Source organism: Enhydra lutris, unplaced genomic scaffold, assembly GCF_002288905.1.
Source record: "Enhydra lutris kenyoni isolate GAN:26980312 unplaced genomic scaffold, ASM228890v2 scaffoldscaffold24, whole genome shotgun sequence".
NCBI classification, from domain to species: domain Eukaryota; kingdom Metazoa; phylum Chordata; class Mammalia; order Carnivora; family Mustelidae; genus Enhydra; species Enhydra lutris.
This window is the reverse complement of record NW_019154108.1, coordinates 10,831,857-10,851,905: the sequence shown is the minus strand read 5'-3', so window position 1 is coordinate 10,851,905 and position 20,049 is coordinate 10,831,857. Positions and strand designations below refer to the sequence as shown.

Here is a 20,049-nt window from a genome sequence, read left to right as displayed (position 1 = left end):
TTGCCCTTGAAAAGTGGTTTTCCCTTGTGTCTCAAATACCTTAATTTAGCTGCTGCTACAATAAAAAGCTTCCAGTTCAGAAAATTTGAGAGAAAAATGTGAAGTTCAACCGTGTATAAAATAACTCTCCGAAGTCTTCACTTTGTGTTTTGGTATGATTGCTACAGGGGAGGTTTTTTTTTGTTTTGTTTTGTTTTTTTTTTTTAAAGATTTTATTTATTTGACAGAGAGAGATCACAAGTAGGCAGAGAGGCAGACAGAGAGAGAGGGGGAAGCAGGCTCCCCGATGAACAGAGAGCCCGATGTGGGGCTCGATCCCAGGATCCTGAGATCGTGACCTGAGCTGAAGGCAGAGGCTTTAACCCACTGAGCCACCCAGGTGCCCCAACTACAGGGGAGCTTTTAATCACAGAACACAAATGTCAGCTTCTGGACCTAGAACCTGAACAAATAACGTAAAAATTTGGTTCTAGAATATTTATATGTGGTGCCTATATTTTCTATATATAGATATTCTAGTATAGTTAGGATACAGTGTTACATTAGCTACAGGGGTACAATATAGTGATTCAACAACTCCATGCACTACTCAGTGCTCATCGCGACAAGCGCACTCCTTAATCCCCATCGCCTGTGTCGCCCATCCCCCCACCCACCTCCCCTCTGGTGACCATCAGGTGCGTTCTCTGTAGTTAAGAGTTTGTTTTTTGGCTTGTCTCTTTTTTCCGTTCCCTTGTTTTGTTGCTTAAATTCTACATATAAGTGAAATCGCATGATTTCTATCTTTCTCTGACTGAGTTGTTTCCACCTAGCATTATTTCTCTAGATCCATTCAGGTTGTTGCAAATGGACAGATTTCATTCTTTTTCTTTTTCTTTTTCTTTTTTTTGGGGGGGGGTTATAATTATAGTGCATTGTTTTCTCAGTATATTTATTTATTTTATTTTATTTATTTTTTTCAGTGTTCCAGAATTCATTGTTTATGCACCACACCCAGTGTTCCATGCAGTACGTGCCCTCCTTAATACCCACCACCAGGCTCACCCATCCTACCCCCCTCCCCTCCAAAACCCTCAGTTTGTTTCTCAGAGTCCACAGTCTCTCATGGTTTGTCTCCCCATCCGATTTCCCCCAACTCTAGTCCATTGTAGATACCTGCCAAAGCTGCTTTATCCATTCATCAGCCGATGAATACTTGGGTTGCTTTCATAACTTGGTTATTATAAATAACGCTGCAGTACACATAGGAGTACATGTATGTTTTTGAACTAGTGTTTTCATATTCTATGGGTAAATTCCTAGCCGAAGAATTACTAGATCATGCAGTAATTGTAGTTTTAATTTTTTTTTTTTGAGGAAACTCCATATTTTTTTGAGCAAACTTTTCCACAGTGGCTACACCAGTTTGCATTCCCACAAACAGTGCACGAGGGTCCCTTTTTCTCTATATCCTCACCAACACCTGTTTGTTTCTTGTATTTTTGATTTTAGCCCTTCTGACTGATGTGACATGGTTGCTCATTTGCATTTCCCTGATGTTGAGCTAATGTTGAGCATCTTTTCATGGGTCTGTTGGACATCTGCATGTTTTCTTTGGAGAAATGTCTATTTGTGTTTTTTGCCCATTTTTAAATTAGATTATTTGGTTTTTGGGTTATTGAGTTTTATCTATTCTTTGTGTATTTTGGACACTAACTCTTTATCTGATATGTCGTTTGCAAATATCTTCTCCCGTTCTGTAGACTGCCTTTTTGTTTTGCTGATTGTTTCCTTTGCTGTGTAGAAGCTTTTTAATTTTGATGTAGTCCCCATTGTTTATTTTTGCTTTTATTTCTCATGCCCAAGGAGACATATGTAGAAAAATCTTGCTATAGCCAATGTCAGAAATTACTGCCTATGCTCTCTTCTAGGATTTTTATGGCTTCAGGTCTCACCTTAGGTCTGTAATCCATTTTGAATTTATATTTTTGTATGGTATAAGAAAGTGATCCAGTTTCATTCTTTTGCATGTAGCTGTTCAGTTTTCCCAGCACCATATTCTCGCCTTCTTTGATAAAGATTAATTGACCATATAATTGTGGGTTTATTTCTGGGCTCTCTATTTCGTTCTGTTGATCTGTGTGTCTGTCTGTGCACCAGTGCCATGCTGTTTTGATTACTACAGCTTTGTAGAATATCATGAAATCTGGGATTGTGGATTGAAATGTCCCCAGTTTTATTCTTCTTTTTCATGATTATTTTGGTTATTTGGGTTTTTTTGCAGTTCCATATAAATTTTAGGATTACTTGTTCTAGTTCTCTGAAAAATGCTGTTGGTATTTTGATACAGATTGCATTAAATCTTGTAGATCCCTTTGGGTAATATGGACATTTTAACAATATTTTTTCTTCCAATCGACAAGCATGAAATTGCTTTCTGTTTGTGTGGTCTTCAATTTTCATCATTAGTGTTGTATAGTTTTTAGAGTGCAGGTCTTTCACCTTTTTGGTTAAGTTTATTCCTAAGCATTTTATTCTTTTTGGTGCAGTTATAAATGTGATTGTTTTTTCCACATTTCTCTTTCTCCTCCTTCATTATTAATGTATAGAAACATAATGGATTTCTGTATATTGATTTTGTATCTTGCAACCTTTCTGAATTCATTTATCAGTTCTGGTATTTTTTGGGTGAAATTTATAGGGTTTCTATAAATAGTATTATGTCATCTGTAAATAGTGAAAATTCTATTTCCTGTTTACCAATTTTGATGCCTTTTCATTCCTTTTCTTGTCTGATTGCTATGGCTAGGACTTCCAGTACTATGTCAAATAAAAATGGAGAGAGTAGATATCCTTGTCTTATTCCTGATCTAATGGGAAAAGCTCTCAGTTTTTCACCATTGAGTATTATGTTAGCTGTCTGTTTTTCATACATGTCTTTTATTATATTGAGGTATATTCCCTCTAAACCTACTATGTTAAGGGTTTTTATCGTGTTTCATAGAATATTTAAGATTTTACTTTAGTAGTTTTTTTTTTTTTACAAAATACAGAGTTTCAGCAATCACTTGTACCAACTCACTAGAGTTTTACTGTCTTGAAAAGCTACAGTGTTATATTATAAAGGCTTTTGATGATTTCAACAGCAATATTGTGAAGAATACACATAACTATATTTGATAGTTATAAAATAATTTAAATGTATGCTTTAATTTTATGTCATGATAAATATTTTAAGGTAATACTCCATAATACTTTAATTTTTAGAAAGAATTTCTAAGTTTTTTTAATTGAAATAATCCCATTAATATGCTTTTCTAAAAGCATCTGTGTGAAAGCCTCATTCATTGTTTAACCTGTGCACTTTCCTAAGAAAACTGCTTATACAAAAAAAAAAATACTTAGAAAAGTGTTTAAACTTTTATTTCTGGACTTTATTTCCATTCTTTTACTTCTTGGCATAAAGAGAAATTCCTTGCATATTTTCACTTGAGCACATACAGATATACTAGGGAGTGAAACTAGTATTTTTAATAAAAGTGGGAGTAGGTAAAAAAAAAAAGTAACTGTTTTAGCTCAGGAATACTGGCACACAATGCCTCTCAGAATAATATGAATGAGGAAACTTGTCTGGAATTGGCTCAGTAGAACTTTAAAACATCCTACCTATATTGTGAATTGGGGCAGAATGAGAGAGGGTAGCCTACAGGTACCAGTGAAAACAGGAAAAGGGGAAAAGAAGGGAGGAAAGTTAAAGGAAAAGATGCCAGAGAAGTAAGAGGGAAGGCAAGGGATATGGGAACGATTGCCCAATCATTCATTTTGCACACATTTATTTCCATGCGTCTGGACCCTGGCATTTTTTTTTTTTTTTGGTGGGAGTGGGGAGTATGAGGGAGGGGCAGAGGGAGAGGGAAAGAGAGAATCCCAAGCAGACTCCCCACCCAGCATGGACCCTTTCATGGGGCTCAATCTCATGACCCTGAGATCATGACCTGAACTGAAATTGTGAGTCAGATCCTTAACCCACTGAGCCACCCGGGGGGTGGGGGGGCGTGCCAGACCCCTGGCATTTTAAGCAGAGGATCAAACAAGCCCTCAATCTCTTCAGAGGCCTAAGCCTATCATTCCATCCATTGGACTAACAGAAGCATTTGAAACAAAAGGTGAGGCAGAGTAGAAAGCGAGAATAGACAAAGAGATCTGGGCAGGAATATCAACAGATGGAATGCCTAAGGACAGGAGAGCTGGAAGATGAGCTTCTCCTTACTCTTTGGCAGAGTATGGAACCACATCCCGTCTCTCCTCTTCCACACTGACAGGGGACCTGTGGCTTACTTCTGGTGTCTTCTCTGACCCTGTCCTAGATAGTGACCCCCTGGGAACCCTGAGGACCACACCCACACAACCATCCATCTCCCAAAAAATCCTATATTAGTGTCTTTCACTCAAGGAGCCGCCATCACTGCCCTCAGAGTATTGTACACAGGATTTGCATTTGGTGTCAAATAAATGGGTAAATAACGAATCGGGATGATGAATGCTACTAACAGGCTGAGCACATCACGTAGGTCCGAGGGATCGACAAAGTCTACTGGAGGAAGCAGACGTTTCCCCATGTTAGCTCTTTTTTCTTTCTTTTAAAAAAGTCCGTCAGGATAAACCTATTCTGGAAAGACCTTTTATTTGCTCCACAGTGGAGAAAAAAAATGTTTACATTTTGGTTTGATTCAAAGTTAACAGATTTGATTGGTTTGATCCAGTGTTTCATTGGTGGGTTAACGCTGGTAAAGTCATGATTACACTCGAAAAGTACATGTTAAAGTTTCTATTCCCCTCCTGCGATTTCATACCCATTTAAAAATGTGTGAAGTTTCTAAAAGAAAACACAGGGTCTTTCGTCCTGCATTTCCACCATCCGTTTTGTACATAAATATGTGCAGGCAGTACGCCGTTGCGACTTAATACAAAACACGTGCCCCTAGAGCAATTTAACTCACGTGTTTAAAATATATGTGTGTACACCAACTTATTTCCTGATTTGAAACTGCAGTTTTATCAGACTTTTAGAGGAAATGCCAAATCATGATAGGTTGCACTAGATTTCATAGGAGAGCTCTTTAGAGCAGTGGAGGAGTCTCAAAGGACTGAACGCTTTTTCATACTTTACGTTCTTTCCTATAAACCTGATTTAGAGACATTCGTTGTTGCTTTTTTTTTTGTTTTTTGTTTTTTTTTTCTTTCACGGAAACTGTAACAGTAAGTCAGCATCCATTTGTGGTGCCTGGTTCATCTCAAATCTATGGTGGCCTCTTCTGCTTTCTTCTTGATGGGCTTTGTTCTGTTTTGTCCTAAGTGTCTATCTCCAGCCCAGCTGCTGCCGTGCATTCCAGGCGCTCATACTTGGTCTTGGCTAGGATGTCTAATATGCCGTTTCAGATATAACACGGCTGAAATAAAGCATCTGGATTTGCTCCCAGCTCCCTGCAACCAAACCTTTACCAGTCTTGCTCCTGTTAATGAATGGCAACTTTATGGAGCCCACATTCAGGCCCACGCTCAAACCTGATCCTTGACTCTCTCTGCTCCCCTCGGTAGTCCATTGTAAATCCTACTGGCGGCACCACTCACTTCTCCCCACTTTTGCCACCAACATCCAGACCTCCAAGCTAACCTAGGCTTCTCATTCCCTCTCCTTCTACCCTTGCCTTTCTATAGCCCATTCTCTATGCGACAGCCAGAGTGATCCTTTCCCAAGGGAAATCCTATCATTCACACCTTGGCTCAGAAGTAACCCATTGCCTTTTGTCTCATTTGGAATACAATGTAGACATGGGTCTAAGCACCTATACAGTCTAACTACTGCTCTGATCTCTTATTTCACCCTTCTTCTTCTTCCTTGCCCTGCTTTGCCCACACCAGCTTTCCTGCTGTTACTCTGTACCTAAAAAGATTTTCACCTCAGGGCCTTTGCACTTGCTTTTCTCCTGACATGAACATGCATCACCGCTACCACCCCCACTAGAGTTTAAGCTTCATGTAGGCAGGAACTTTGTTTATTCCTTCACTGCTCATCCCAGCACCTGCCTGAGGCAGCGATGTGTGGCCAGGACCTAGATTTTCTGATTCTAAGTCCAGTGGTCTTTCTGTGATTCTGTGTGGCCTTCCATAGGTTTTGAGGTCCCTTGAGCACAGTGATTGCATCTACTGTTCCTTTTGGTCCACACCCCGTAGGCTACAGGACTGTGCTGTCTAGCTGGTGAGGCCCTTCCATGTCCCTAGTAACTGCCATGGCTGGACTGAACGACTTTCTGTGCTCCTTGTGGTCCGTCAGCTCGGATCACAGACTCTCTTGGGGTGTCCTTCCCTCTTTGTAGGAATAAAAGACAGGCTGTTGTTCCTCATAAATAGTGGCATTTGGAAACTGCAGGCAGTGTGAGGGGGGAAAAAAACCCCAACTTGATAGGAGTCCAGTTCTCAATAAATAGATTATTTGTATTCTGAAAGTTGAACCTGTCACGGGACTGGGTGACTTGGAAGAAAAAGCTTTGATTGAAATTAACAGGCCCTGTGCTGGTTTAAGCCTGAGGTTTGTGCGGGATGTTGCTACTTCTGCACCTAACCCGACCTTCTTAAGGAAAAGTGTGTCCCAGACAGCTTCTTTTGCAAGTGAAAGAGCCTCCCTGTTTGGCTTGGATCTTTGCAAAGCAACCACTGAAAGTATTCAAACTCTGACTTTTGCTTTTGAACATTTCTGTTCTCTCGCCTGCCTGCGAAGTTTCTTAGGCGACTCTGGTAATCCCGATTGTCTTCCCCTTGTTTTCACAGGTGATCTGCAATGCGTTCACCATCTGCAATGCGGAGATGCAGGAAGTTGGTGTTGGCCTCTATCCGAGGTATGGCGAATGGTATTTCATTTACTGGAAGAAACAACTGTAATTCACTCAGCTCCCCGACCTTGTGGAAGGTGTCGGGATGGCCATTGCCACAGCTGGTTCAAGAGCGATGCTTGAAACCTAATGATAATTATAAGAAAATGGAAAGTGTTAAGTTTAAAGGAAAGAATTTTATAACCCTGTAATATATGCTGTGATATGAGCAAGGAGGCAGACCTCAGACCTAAATTCTTGATCTCGGGAGCCTTGGGGTAAGAAGTTAGGGATCGTGGGTACTAACGAAACTTGGTTATGACCTTGGGGCATCTGGGTGGCTCAGTTGGTCGGTCATCTGCCTTCAGCTCAGGTCATGATCTCAGGGTCTGGGATGGAGCCCCGCATCGGGCTCCCCGCTCAGTGGGGAGCCTGCTTCTCCCTCTGCCTGCTGCTCCCCCTGCTCATGCTGTCTCTCTCTCAAATAAATAAACAAATAAGTAATCTGAAAATAATCAGTTATCCCCCACCCCGCCCTGATCTTGGGCGGAAGCACAGGGGTGTTTCACCAGACTCAAGGGGTTGCATCCATTGGGGTCATTTGGTCTTTTGGCTCAGCATACTCTGAGCTCCACTGCTCCTGACTTTCAGGGTTTGGCCTTCTGGAGTGTTCTCTGCTGCGGCTTCTGAGGGGACTCTCTTCCCCTGAGCTGCCAGGCCGTCCCTCCACGAACACTGCAGTCACTCCTCGGTCTATTTTGTTTTTGTGCTGGAAAGGTGCAAATACGAATATAGTCCTTCTTATCTTTAGTTGTGAACCTGAGAATTCAGCTGGTTTTCTTACTTCTCCCAAGTGTTGTAAGTCACAGGTCTGTTGGTCGGGTCCTGAGAAAGACGGGTCGGAGCAGAGGCTTGGAGTTCACACTGCCTCTTTCCAATTCGGTCCCCTTCCAAACTGTGCATCCTGGGGCAAGCCGTTGACTTCTCCGTGCTCGTCCTGTCATCTCTCAGTGCCCCCGTGAGATTCACATGGTGCTTGAATTCGAGAAACCTGTGTAAGGGCTAAGAAAGTGCTTTCTACACAGCGAGTGCTCCCTGATTCGTTCTTCTGAGGATTGCCCAGTATGGTGCAGCTTACATTCATTCCCTTTCCAGATGGCAAAAAGTCACTTCCATGGTATTAAAATGACTGGCCCGGGGCCCCAGATGCTCCAGGATCTCGTCAGCAAGATGCTATCAGCTTTCTGCGTCAGAGGGAGGACTCTCGTCGTCCTTCGGGAGGCAGGCACATCCTGCAGAGAGGCTGCACGGGCCAGAGCTGTGTGAGAAAGGCCGGTGGTGTCCTGGCTGCCATCTAAGGAGACAGCCGTCCCCCACGCTCACCCCAGAAAGTGCTCAGAAATGTTTTTGTTAACACACTTCCCCTAAGTAATCTCCATCTTGAGGAGCGTTTTGCTTTATGCGATGTGGGCTAGTGACATTTCTGGGACTTCTCCTAGAGCCCTCAGTCCCTCATGCCCTGTCGGACTTACCTGTCAGTAACATTAGATGTTTGACTCTGTCTGCTGAGTGACACTACCCTCTTTTTTCTCTTTCCCCCAGTATGTCTTTGCTCAATCACAGCTGTGACCCCAACTGTTCCATTGTGTTCAACGGGCCCCACCTCTTGCTGCGAGCAGTCCGGGACATTGAGGCAGGAGAGGAGGTAAGCCACCTGCTTTTCCCAGCGCCTGGCCTCCTTTTGCATCACAGACCCTTTCCTGAAACCAGTTGTGCCTCAGGGACAGCTTTTCCAGATCCTTCCACCAGGGAGAAGAAATAATGCAACCACCCAGCGACCGATTTGCCCTGCAGTCCATGTTCAGGATTACAGATGGATTGCCTTCGTAAACCACCGTTTTTCTGGATCTCCGCAGGTCCTCTTGTGTGTGTGCAAGAGAGGGGTGTGAGTGTGTGATGGAGTGTCTGTGGCTAGTGCATGCAATAGTCCACCAGACTCTCACATCCCAGCCCATGCTTATCCTTCCCGGGCAGGAGTATGGCCCAGCTTGTAAATGGGATCCCAAGGGTTTCCTTACCCCCAGGGCTACTGTCCCATTTTGTGGGTGACTCATATGTACCTTCATTTGCTAGAAAGCAAACAAGATTTACTCATTCACATGGTCATGTGGCCTTTGCGGAGCTTGCGACGTCTCTGTGTGATTGTTCAGCAAAGATGTGAAGGGAAGAGAGGCCAGGGAGTGTAACCTCCAGCAGTGACTTAGCCTTGACCCTCCAGGGTTGTAACCTGCCACACCGGCCTCTTGGGAAGAAGAGCCTTCTCCGAAGCTCCAGGTCTCACAGGGCAGCTGGGGATGAGCTGCCCCCGGAAGCCCCCAGGGTTTGCACACCCACCACCCTGAATGTGGGCTTCTAGGTATTTACGCTTTTTAGAACGTAGTTTCCTTCCACTTTCCAATTTGCTAAAGTGGGTATTTACTGCAAGGAAAGCAGAGTATCATAAGCTTTTATGGCATTTATGCAACACTCAGTTGCATCAATAAAACCTAAACTCGGGGGCACCATATTTTATGTAGACAGGGATTTGGCTTCGAGAAGATTCCCTCCAATCTGATTTGCAACTGAATAAGCTGTCTCCTGTACAGCCACTTACTGGATTTCCCTTTTTTAGGGCCCCTGTGCTCAGTACACTGGGGTACCTGTCAATGAGATGGAGAGTGATGTTTTTTATTCTAGGGCCACATGTGACTTCAAGGCAGGTAGGAAGGGGGGCACTGTCCATTTGCAACAGCATTAGTGCGGAGCTGAGGGCTGACTGTCCGCAGAGACCGTGTCGCTGCTGCCAATGGGACGATGATTTACTAAATTAAAAAAAAAAAAAACAATAACTGGAGAGGCAAACAGAAAAACTATTAGGAACAGTCAGAATTTTCAGGAACAACAAAGAGATTTTCCTATGCCTGGTTTTCTAGGCTTGGCTGCCCATTATTTTCCTTGGTTGGTTTTCATTTAGTTGGAAAAAAGTCTTGTTTCTTGGTGCTGATTTCACTTTTTTCACGTCCTTTTCCTTCCATCTCCGGAACAACAAGCAAATCCTTCCTCTTGCTCGACACAAAATAATTGTGCTCAGCATGAGGCCCTGCAGATTCAGATCCGTTCCCGTATGATACTTACCAAAGCATCTTCCCAACAAAGGGAGGGTTCCTTCCCTAAGTCCTTCATACCATCTTGTTCAGAAGATAATTTTGTTAAATTGAGGTGTAATCGACATATGACATTCTGTATGTTTCCAGAGTATCCCACGATGATTTGATGTTTGTCTATGTTGTGAAATGATTACCACAGTAGTTCCAGTGAATATCCATCACTAAACATAGTTACAGAAATGTTCTCTCTTCCTTCTCAAAAGTTCTTGAGAACTCTTAAGATTTACTCCTTAGTGACTTTCAAAAATGCTTTGCAGTATTGTTGCCTGTAGTTCCCATGCTGTACGGACGTACTTTATCATGGGAACTTGGTACTCTTTGACCCACTTCACCCATTTGGCACCCCTGTCCCACCTCTGGCATCGACCGATCTGTTCTCTATGTCTAAGAGCTTGATTTTTTTTTTCCAGAAAATAAAATTTTTACCACCCCATCGTGCATGTTTTGGTGGGTGACATTTTGTCTGCACAATTGTCCCCCTTCCCCCATGTTCCTGAGTTAATGTTACACACCTTTCCGGGTCCTTTCAAACATCATCTCTCTATAAACCTCTTCCCGATTTCCCAGGTTGAAGGAAATGTCTTTCGCTTTGAGATCTCCTCTGGCTCTTCTGATGAACTCTCTGTTCAGCCATAAGTTCCATGAGGGCAGGCCGTTGTGTCTTACTTCCATATCTTCTTCAGTACCCGGTACTTGGCCTTATCCCCAGGAGGCATCCATGGCTCCCTGTTGACTTGACTTCCATTCAAGTGAGCTTCCATAAAGACCAGGATTGCTTATCACCCAGGGAACCGTTGGCATTCCGGATGGATCAGCGGCTCGTTGTGTAGGACGCATGCGTTGCTGAAGGCTGCTGTCCTGAGTCCCCTGATGCCTGTAGCGCCCCACCCCCACCGCCGACACTCCTCCTGCACATTTCAAACTGGGCCCTTTGAGGCAGACGTGGGGCAGAGGGGGAACCAGGAGAAAAGACATTTTGAGGTTGATTAAAAGGGCAGTTTTTTTTTACTGTGCAAATATTTGCTTTAGATCAACTGAGCAAGGAAATAAATTTGGAAGCTTTTGGCAGTTTCATAGCATCAACTTTGCATCTTGGTTTTACTGCTCATCAGGGAGCCCCCAGTGCTAGCATGTTCTCCCTGGGATGTGAGTCCCAGAATATAGGCTCCATGAGCGAACACTGCATAGTGCTTCTTATAGAGAAAATCCTTACTCTGTTTCTGTTGAGTGAGTGAATAAGGCTTGCTAAGGGCAAAACAGAGGTGGAATAGAATGTTAGAGCCATTTTTAAAACTACCTCTAATCTTCAGGTGTGGCCCATGGGCCCCAGAAAGAAAGTAACACAAGAGCTAGCCGTTGCCAGTTTGAGTTGAGAACATTTCAGACCTCAGCCCAGGAGAGCTGGGGATTTACAAAGTTTCCAGAGTAGAAGTCACCATGGAAATTTCCTACCCTTTGTTTCTCCGCACATGAAGCCATCCTGTGGACTGCTTTCAGACCCTTCCCTTCAAACCAGCACCGCCTGCTACACTTTGCTACTTCAGGATTTCCACGGCAATGCTGAGTTGTTGGGTCTGTCGGTTTGGTTTGGGTTAGTTGGTTTGGTTTGGTTTTGCTTTGGGATTTTTGTCTCCTCATCTAGTACCTCCTACAGACGGGTTTATAGTAAGGTTTGAGGGATGGCCCTCATGCTGGATTGCTAACGGCTGCCTCTCCAGGGTTTGGGTAAACCGTGAGATGTGTATTATTCGCTGACGGTGTTCTAAAACATGGATCAGGGAAGAAAGCTGGACAGTCCGGGCCACCCTCCTGGGAATTCTTGGTGAGAAGAGGCTGTAGCTCTTACAGATGCTACCTCTGGAGCCATATCAACTTCGAGAAATGTGATTTGCACAAACTGAGCATATCAGTATCCGTCCTATCAGTTTTAATTTAAATTGTTGTGAGATTAAGACAGTCTGTTTCTTCCCTCAGACCTCTTTATTTATGTGCTAACTCATTTGACTACTTAATTGGGTGTCGTGTCCTCGGGTGGGCATTGGGAATACAAAGATGAGTAAGACCTACTTCAGGAGCTTAAGGTATAAACGAGGAAACTGACACAGAACAGAAAGTAATCACAGAATATGAAAAGTACAGTAGGATAAAGTACACGGGGCTTTATAGACATTCAGATCAGGGCACCCAAGTAGTGAAAGGGCCCCGGGTAGGGAGGGGGTAAGAAAGGCTTTCAGAGAAGTGACTTGGACTCTCAAAGGATCCATAGAGTTCCAGTTGGCTGAGACAGGAAGGCGTTCTAGACAAAGACACAGAGACAAGGGGCAGAATGGTGATTTCGAGGAGCAGGAAGTGTTCTAATCAATAGACTGGAGACTTTGAATGTGACCAGCTGAGGAAGGAATATGCAGGGACCGGACGTGATTGTAGGACCCCATGGGGGCTTTATCAAGGAACTCCTGCCATGTCTGGTCTATGGGAGGCGCTCAGTAGATGTTCGTGAAGGGGTTGGGGACAGGCAGTGGGGTGCGACGGAAGCAGCAGTCTGTGTTCAGATTTCCCGTGTGTAAGCAAGTTTGGGTCAGTGAGGGTCAGGCTGATAAGTAATCCAAGCAAGAGGTGGCAGTGGCACCCCAAAGTCAGGAGGAATTCAGGTGGCAGCTCATGATGGGGGATCTGAAGAAGCAGCTAAAATTAGCCTGATTTGCTAATGACGGAGCACAGGGGTGTGACAAGGAGAAGAAAAAGACTAGCAGGCAGGTGTGATTTGAAAGGTAAGTGAGATCTGCTGTCTTGTTTTCCGTTCAGAGCCAGTACCCGCAGAAAAATTTGTAATTGTCACTGTGTGATTCCAGAAATGAAAACGAAGTCTAATTTTAATTTGGTCTTCTCATCCACTCTTTTGTACATAATGAAAAGATGGACTTCATGGAAAAGGGGTTCCTTTGCCTTGCAATTTTCAAGTAAGCAATATATCCATATCTAGCAGATATCTTTCATCATCTCACTCTAATGTTGCAAGTGATTTACTGCATTTCCCATAAAAGCTGCTCTAAAATGGCAAAGCAATGGTCAGTGGCATTAATATTTTAATGCGATTTTGTTCTGTGCCATTAAAGCATCCACTGATCAATGGCAAGTTTCACATTTACGTTCCTGCTAAATGAGCCCTACGCGTAGTGAGCAGATTCTTAAGTAAAAGTGGTGAAGCAGTGAGTCTTCAAGAAAGGTTTTTTATCTTTGGCTGATAAAATGATTTCGGTGTCATTGCCCATTAGTAACCTATGGTGCTTCCCCCCCCAAAAATATGCATAAAGTGTTTTGCCATTTGAGACCCTTAGTTTTGATACAGAGTCTTTTGTGAACTCAGAGGAACATGGAGGAGGCAAAAAGGGGGGAATGGGGCAGTCTTCGTGGGAAGTGGCATGTTTGAGTCAAGCTTCTGGGCTGAGAGCACTCAGAAGAAGCCGATGGTGCAGGGCAAGCGTCGGCGGGCAGGGGCAGGGGTGCTCAGGACCCACACTGTTTCCGAGGCTTTGCAGGGTATATAACTGTGAAGACTGGAAAGTGACCGGAGAGATATCCAGGCTAGAAAGGCAGACAGAAGATCAGTGGGGAAGCCTTTGTGTGCCTTACCCCCCAGGCAGTGAGAAGTCATCAAAAATCTTCACGTAGGGTCACTTGGGTGGCTCAGTGAGTTAAGCCACTGCCTTTGGCCCAGGTCATGATCTCAGGGTCCTGGGATCGAGCTCCATGTCGGGCTCTCTGTGCAGCAGAGAGCCTGCTTCCCCCTCTGTCTCTGCCTGGCTCTCTGCCTACTTGCGATATCTCTCTGTCAAATAAATAAATAAAATATTTAAAAAAAAATCTTCACATAGGGAAATGACATGATCAGATGTGAGTTTTAGGAAGATCTCTCAGAAGAGTTTCAAAGATGAGAGCTAGACCACAGGCGGTGGGGAGGCGCGTTAGGAAGCCATAGCCCAGTGCAGGTCGTGGTCACGGGCAGTAACGGGGTAGGGATGGACTCTGTCAGGGTCTGTGTAGTTGGGTTAAATGAGATAACTAGTGTCTTATTGCCTGTTCACTGGCTGGCATGATCACTCATGAGTTTTGGCCCGTGTGATTCAGTCTTGGGTTAGCCAGACTTCTTTCTCTGGCCCTGGATTTGTTGGCTTCACACAGGGCATGTCATACTCACCCAGTAACTACTGCCAGTTGATCTGATCTGATGGCGGGGGCTGATGACTGCCATCAGGCTGGATTAAGGAGAGTCCCACATCCAACCCAAGAGGGAGCACGGAGTTCAATTCATTTTACCATCAACTCATTTAAGGAATCCAGGGCCCTCAGAGCCTGTTGAGACAAGGTGAATGCCTATGCTGCTCCAAACAGAAACACAGGGCGATTTCGGAATTGTTTATTTGGAATTTGGTACATAGTGTTGTCTATAAACAAGAGGAACTTGTCTGATGTGAAGGCCCCCAGGCAGCTCTGGCTTCAGATCACAAAGCAAAAAAAGGGACTCAATTCCGAAGGAGTCCAGTTGTCATAGAACACTGTGTCGCACCGGCTTATGCGTTTTAGGGTCAGTGCCGGTGCAGCCCCTCAAGAAGTAAGTCTCCGTTCAGCCCCCAGAAGGCTGAGAAGCAGCTGTGTTGCAGAAAGACTATCCGGCTCGATGTGGATGTGCAAATCCACCCACATCGTCACTGTGGCATACTGCCACGCTCCGTGAGTGCCTGGCACGTACTAGGTGTTCAGTAACACCATCGTCTGTACTTCCAGAGGCTAGATACTCTTGTTTCTGTGTTTCAGAGTAGCGCGTTATTGTTGCCTAATGTGGGAAGGGTCTAGAGAGAGCCAACCAGCCAGACCCAGCTGTGGCTCCTGTCACCCTGGGGACGGCCATGGTGGGTGAGACCTCTCTGGCTGGCTGACCAGGCCTCCTTTTCACTCTGGCCCTCCCGAAGCTATGTTTTCTGTCAAAGACCATGGCCTTCTGTGCTCTACCATGCTTTCCAGTGTGTAAGATGTGCTTTGTAGACACAAAATGCTTTCTTTTAAGTCTTTTAAGTCTTAAAACTTTACGTCTGAGAAAAAGCACCTGGGAATTTTCGCTGTACGGAGCTTTGGTCACTTTCTGCCGTGGATGGTCCTGCTGCTGTCCTCTCCTGTGGCACCTCCACTTCCACCCGCCACATACACCCCCAAGATTACTTTCTACACGTAAAAATGAATACAGAAGTATTGTACATAGTATGTGACAAGTGGACACTTGCTACCGAGAAAAGGAGAAAAGTGTTAGGGGACAAGGGGGCCTGAAGGGGGGAGCGTCGGGTGGTCAGACTCCAGTGAGGAAGGAAGATTGACTGAAACCCAGCACAGGTGAGGGGGCCCCGTTGTGGGTTCTGGGGGCAGCACAGGGGACACAGCCAGTGTGTTGGATGGGCGTGGGGGTGTGGATGCACGGGGACAGAAGAACCAAGGGCTGGTGGGGAGTTGGTGTTTATTAGAGAGGGAACTGGGCTGGTGGTGATTGTTGTTGTTATTATCGTTATAATTATTCTTAGCCCTTATCCATTGCAGACTAATATTTTTGTAAAATTTCATGAAATTAAATTAGAAAAATGAAAATTTAAAAACATAGGAGCTAAAAGCCCAGTGTTTTATTATTAGAGTCATACAAAGTATCTTACCAGACTCCTGTAGAAGCTCCTAAACATTCCTTTGCGTTTGTTTTCGGACGTTACTGCGGGCTGGTGACACAGCCCCTGGAACCACGTGCCAAGTTGCGCTGTGGGACCCCTTGTCAGGACGTGGCACGTAAGCAAAAGCAGGGTCCGTTGGAGCATTTTGAACACAGGGAAGAGCTGATCTGCCTTAACAATCTGTCTTAGGTTTAAAGAGAATCATGGAGAATCGCCGCCTAGAGGGTGTTGTGCAGGGGGGACGGGGGGAGGCAGGGAGACAGGCTGTGAGACTTGCTTGTTTTACGGGCAAGAGAGGAAGGCAACTCAGACCAGGATGGTCACACTGGGAGAGGTAGAAAATGGTTGATTCTGGATATATTTTTAATGTGAGCGCACAGAATTTCCTGGTGGATTGAGCGAGAATTGGAAAGGGAGGGAGAAGTCAAGGATGACTTTGAACTTTCTGCTTGGAGGACACGAAAGCTGCATTGCTCTCACCTGGGACTGGGACGGGTCCAGCAGGGACGGAACAGGCCAGGGGGACCAGGGGGGCCATTTTGTATATGTTGAATTAGCCCTTCAGTGCATAGATCTGGTCGAGTGTGGAATGTGTGAACATCACAATGTTACCCAAAGACCTATGTCTCCAAGTGAAGCTTGACGGCGACAGGGAAACCTGACCTTTCACCATTCAAGACAACATAATCACTGTTGAAACGGCCCAAGGAGGTCAGCTTAGGGGTTTCCATCTAGGATCCCGTTCTGACATTAGTTCTCCTTCTTTTTTTTTTTTTTTTTTTTTTTTTTTAATCTATGTAGTCACAAGTAAAACGGTCTCCTGACTTCAAAGCCACCAAATTTGGTTGACTCCGGAGTCCATGAGGCTGCAGGACTGATTAGGATTGAGGAGCACCTGGGTGCGTCACCTGCCTCCCCTTTGGGGGCCGGAATTGATCTGGCTTCTCTGATTGCAAATGGTTATAGCGTTTACTACCCGACACACACCAGCTCCCGATAGTCTCTTACTTGGTGGCTCAGAGACAAGGTGTCAAAGTGTAAAGCGGTCAGGAGTCTGGGTCTTTAAAATAAGTGTATAATATACAGGTGCTCACCACACAACAACACCCGAAGGGAATGCATTAAAATATTACAGGTGATTATTTGCATAGATTGTAAGTAGTCTCTTTCCTTTTTGTGCTTTTTGGTGTGTTCAAAACGTGTTCTGCTTAAATAATCAGCAGCGATAGTAAGCACGTGTTAGAGATGCTGAGCACCGCCGCCACGTGACCCTGTCCTCTGTGCCCCTCCCCCCAGCTCACCATCTGCTACCTGGACATGCTGATGACCAGTGAGGAGCGTCGCAAGCAGCTGAGGGACCAGTACTGTTTCGAATGTGACTGTTTCCGATGCCAAACCCGAGACAAGGTACGTGGCAGGGTGGGGGGGGGCAGCTTGGAGCATCTCGCAGGCACGATCCCAGTGACCTCTCAGAGAATTCTGCTTTTCTTTCATTAATCCTCAAGGAAATGACTCTCAGGGCAGAGTGGGAAACGGAGGTGGATAAAAAGAATGTGTGGTGGGACATGTGTTTTATCTCCTTGAACTTCTAGCACCCACGAAGCAGGGCGAGGTTTAATCTCAGGTAGGGATCTATGGAACTTGATTCTGGAGGGAATGTAGGCGGTAAACATATAACAAAAAGGACCCTGAAGGCCGGCGCGCTGTTAGAGCATACAGCGGGGCGCTGGGGTACGTTATGGCTGTGAAGCTGCTGCTCAATTCGTCAGTTGTTCTAGTTTGTTATTTCCTTAAAATTTGGTCTGTACGTGGATGGAACTAGAGGGTATCATGCTTAGCGAAATAAGTCAATCGGAGAAAGACAACTATCATATGATCTCCCTGATATGAGGGAGAGGAGATGCAACATGGGGGGTTAAGGGGGTAGGAGAAGAGTAAATGAAACAAGATGGGATTGGGAGGGAGACAAACCATAAGTGACTCTTAATCTCACAAAACAAACTGAGGGTTGAAGGGGGGAGGGGGTTTGGGAGAGGGGGAGTGGGATTATGGACATTGGGGAGGGTATGTGCTATAGTGAGTGCTGTGAAGTGTGTAAACCTGGCGATTCACAGACCTGTACCCCTGGGGATAAAAATATATTATATGTTTATAAAAAATAAAATTTAAAAATAAAATTTAAAAAAAAATTTGGTCTGTAAGCCTTTGTGCTGTAATGCTCATAGCAGAGAGAGATCACTTATCTCTAGCAACTTTTACTCTCTGAGAAAGGAAGAAAAGCCAAAATAAAAGCCATAAAGACAATGAATGAATTTAGGTTAAAAAAAAAAAAAGAACTTTTCTCCTTTTATTCATGTGCTTTCCTCACATCAAACCTATATGACTTTTAGTTTGCACACAATTGAGCTATCTGAATAAATCTTACTTTTATAGAGTGTTTTACGTTTGTGGGAATTCTTTTATAATCACTGTCATTTAACTCAGTAATTGTGAATTAGGAAATGCAACTCAGAGAGGTTCAGAGGTGTGCCTGTGGGAGAGGTTAAAGAAAACGTGGCAAAACCAAGTCTCAAATTTAGATCTTGGGACCGAATCTAGTCCTCCTCCCTCTCAGCCGCACAGTCCCCTGTGGTCTCTGGTGCCAACATCAATGGAGAGAGGCTGTGGTTCTCACTGCAGGAGCTCAGGGACCTTGTGCTCAAAACAGTTAGTTTTTAGCGAAAAAGAAATAAAAGCACAAAACGGGAAAAGCTGGATCCACCGCTAATTCCTGCTCAAGAATTAGCCCTTTGCGTTAGCCCTTTGCGATAGCCACTCGTGCCCGGATTGTAGGGGATCCCCTGGGATTTCTCCCCAGACCGTCCTTGAGCATCTTTTCATGTGCCTGTTGGCCATCGGTATCTCTTCACACCTGTCAGCACGGCTAGACTCAGAAAGATGAATAACAGGTGTTGGTGAGGTTGTGGCGAAAAGGGAAGGCTTGTGTGGGACGTGTTGGTGGGAATGCAAACTGGTGCAGCCGCCATGGGAGACATTATGGATGTCCCTCAAAAAATTAAAACTAGAACAACCGTATAATCCAGAAGTTCCGCTTCTGGGTATTTAACTAACGCAAATGAAAACACTAATTTGAGCAGATAGTCGCATCCTCACATTCATTGCAGCGTTGTTTGCAATAGCCAAGACATGGAAACAATTTTCAGTGTCGATCCATCGATGAATGTTCAAGAAAACGTGGTGTATATACACTGGAAGATTGGTCGGCCCTTGAAGACAACGGCATCTGGTCGTTTGCGAGAACATGGATGGACCTTGGGGGCATCATGGTCACTGAAATAAGTCGGACAGAGAAAGACAAACACAGTGTCTAACACCCGCAATTAAATTGGACGCTCTTAAGGCCCCTCCCAGCTCTGTTACCCACGTTTCTCTAAAATGTTTCCTAGGAGAAGCGAGTGGGGTATGCCCTGAGATGAGAATACGGATGTGATTTCAATCAGCTCATCAGTTCTGTTTTCAAGTTTCTATTTACCTGAGAATTTTATTCTGTTTAGTGATGTAAACATCCCTCCTGAAATCTCTGTATCACTGATTTGCTTTGACAAAGTAAGACCCGGGTGAAGCCGGCTTAGTGCATCCCCCAAAGATTACGAATTCAGAACTACTGAAGTCAAAATTAAATTTACTTCGCTTCCAAGGTTTAAAGTTTTCAACATTATTTTTCTGCTTTTTTTGGACCCTGAGAAATTCATCTCAGCGGGGTTCTGGGTCGGGCGGTACTTATCAGGGTGCCGTCTGCATGTTCCTGGGCCCACGTGCTGTCCAGCTTCAGGAAGCAGGAGGCCTTTCAGAGCGGCTATAATTGGCACATGTGGAGTTACGTGTCATTTCTAGTGATCAGCAGCTTAATTGCTGGAAGGAATAGAACTCACCTTCTAACGGGGGCTTTGGAACCATTTGACTTCTCCTGTGGTTTGCACAGGTCAGAATCCTAAGTCACAGAAGCAGAGTAACAGACCCACGGGAATTGATGGTTTCTGTAAGTTTGTGGCTGGTACGCAGCGTGCGTCCTTGGATGTCATCGGCTTTGTGGCAAGAAAAAGCTGTGTTTCCTGCCCATGTCACTTTTTCTTTCCTAAAGCCTGTTACATCTGATCCTTCTTCTGAAACACGGTGTCTATCCGTTTACCAGCAACACCACTGCCTCACCTCACTGCTGGATTATTGAAATAGCCCCTGGCCCTCCATGTCCCCTCATCATCCATCCTGCACCCTGTCCTACAGTAA

General features: G+C 44.7%; 1 protein-coding gene across 1 annotated transcript in view; it reads left to right on the top strand.

The window, feature by feature from the left end:
- The window catches only part of LOC111150871 (SET and MYND domain containing 3), a 707,359-nt gene that overhangs the window by 547,700 nt on the left and 139,610 nt on the right, over window positions 1-20,049 (top strand). Inside the window, exons 6-8 of the mRNA XM_022508530.1 lie at window positions 6,808-6,875; window positions 8,451-8,553; window positions 17,059-17,169. Of these exons, the coding sequence (XP_022364238.1) occupies window positions 6,808-6,875; window positions 8,451-8,553; window positions 17,059-17,169 (282 nt within the window). The remainder of the gene's footprint in view (window positions 1-6,807; window positions 6,876-8,450; window positions 8,554-17,058; window positions 17,170-20,049) is intronic.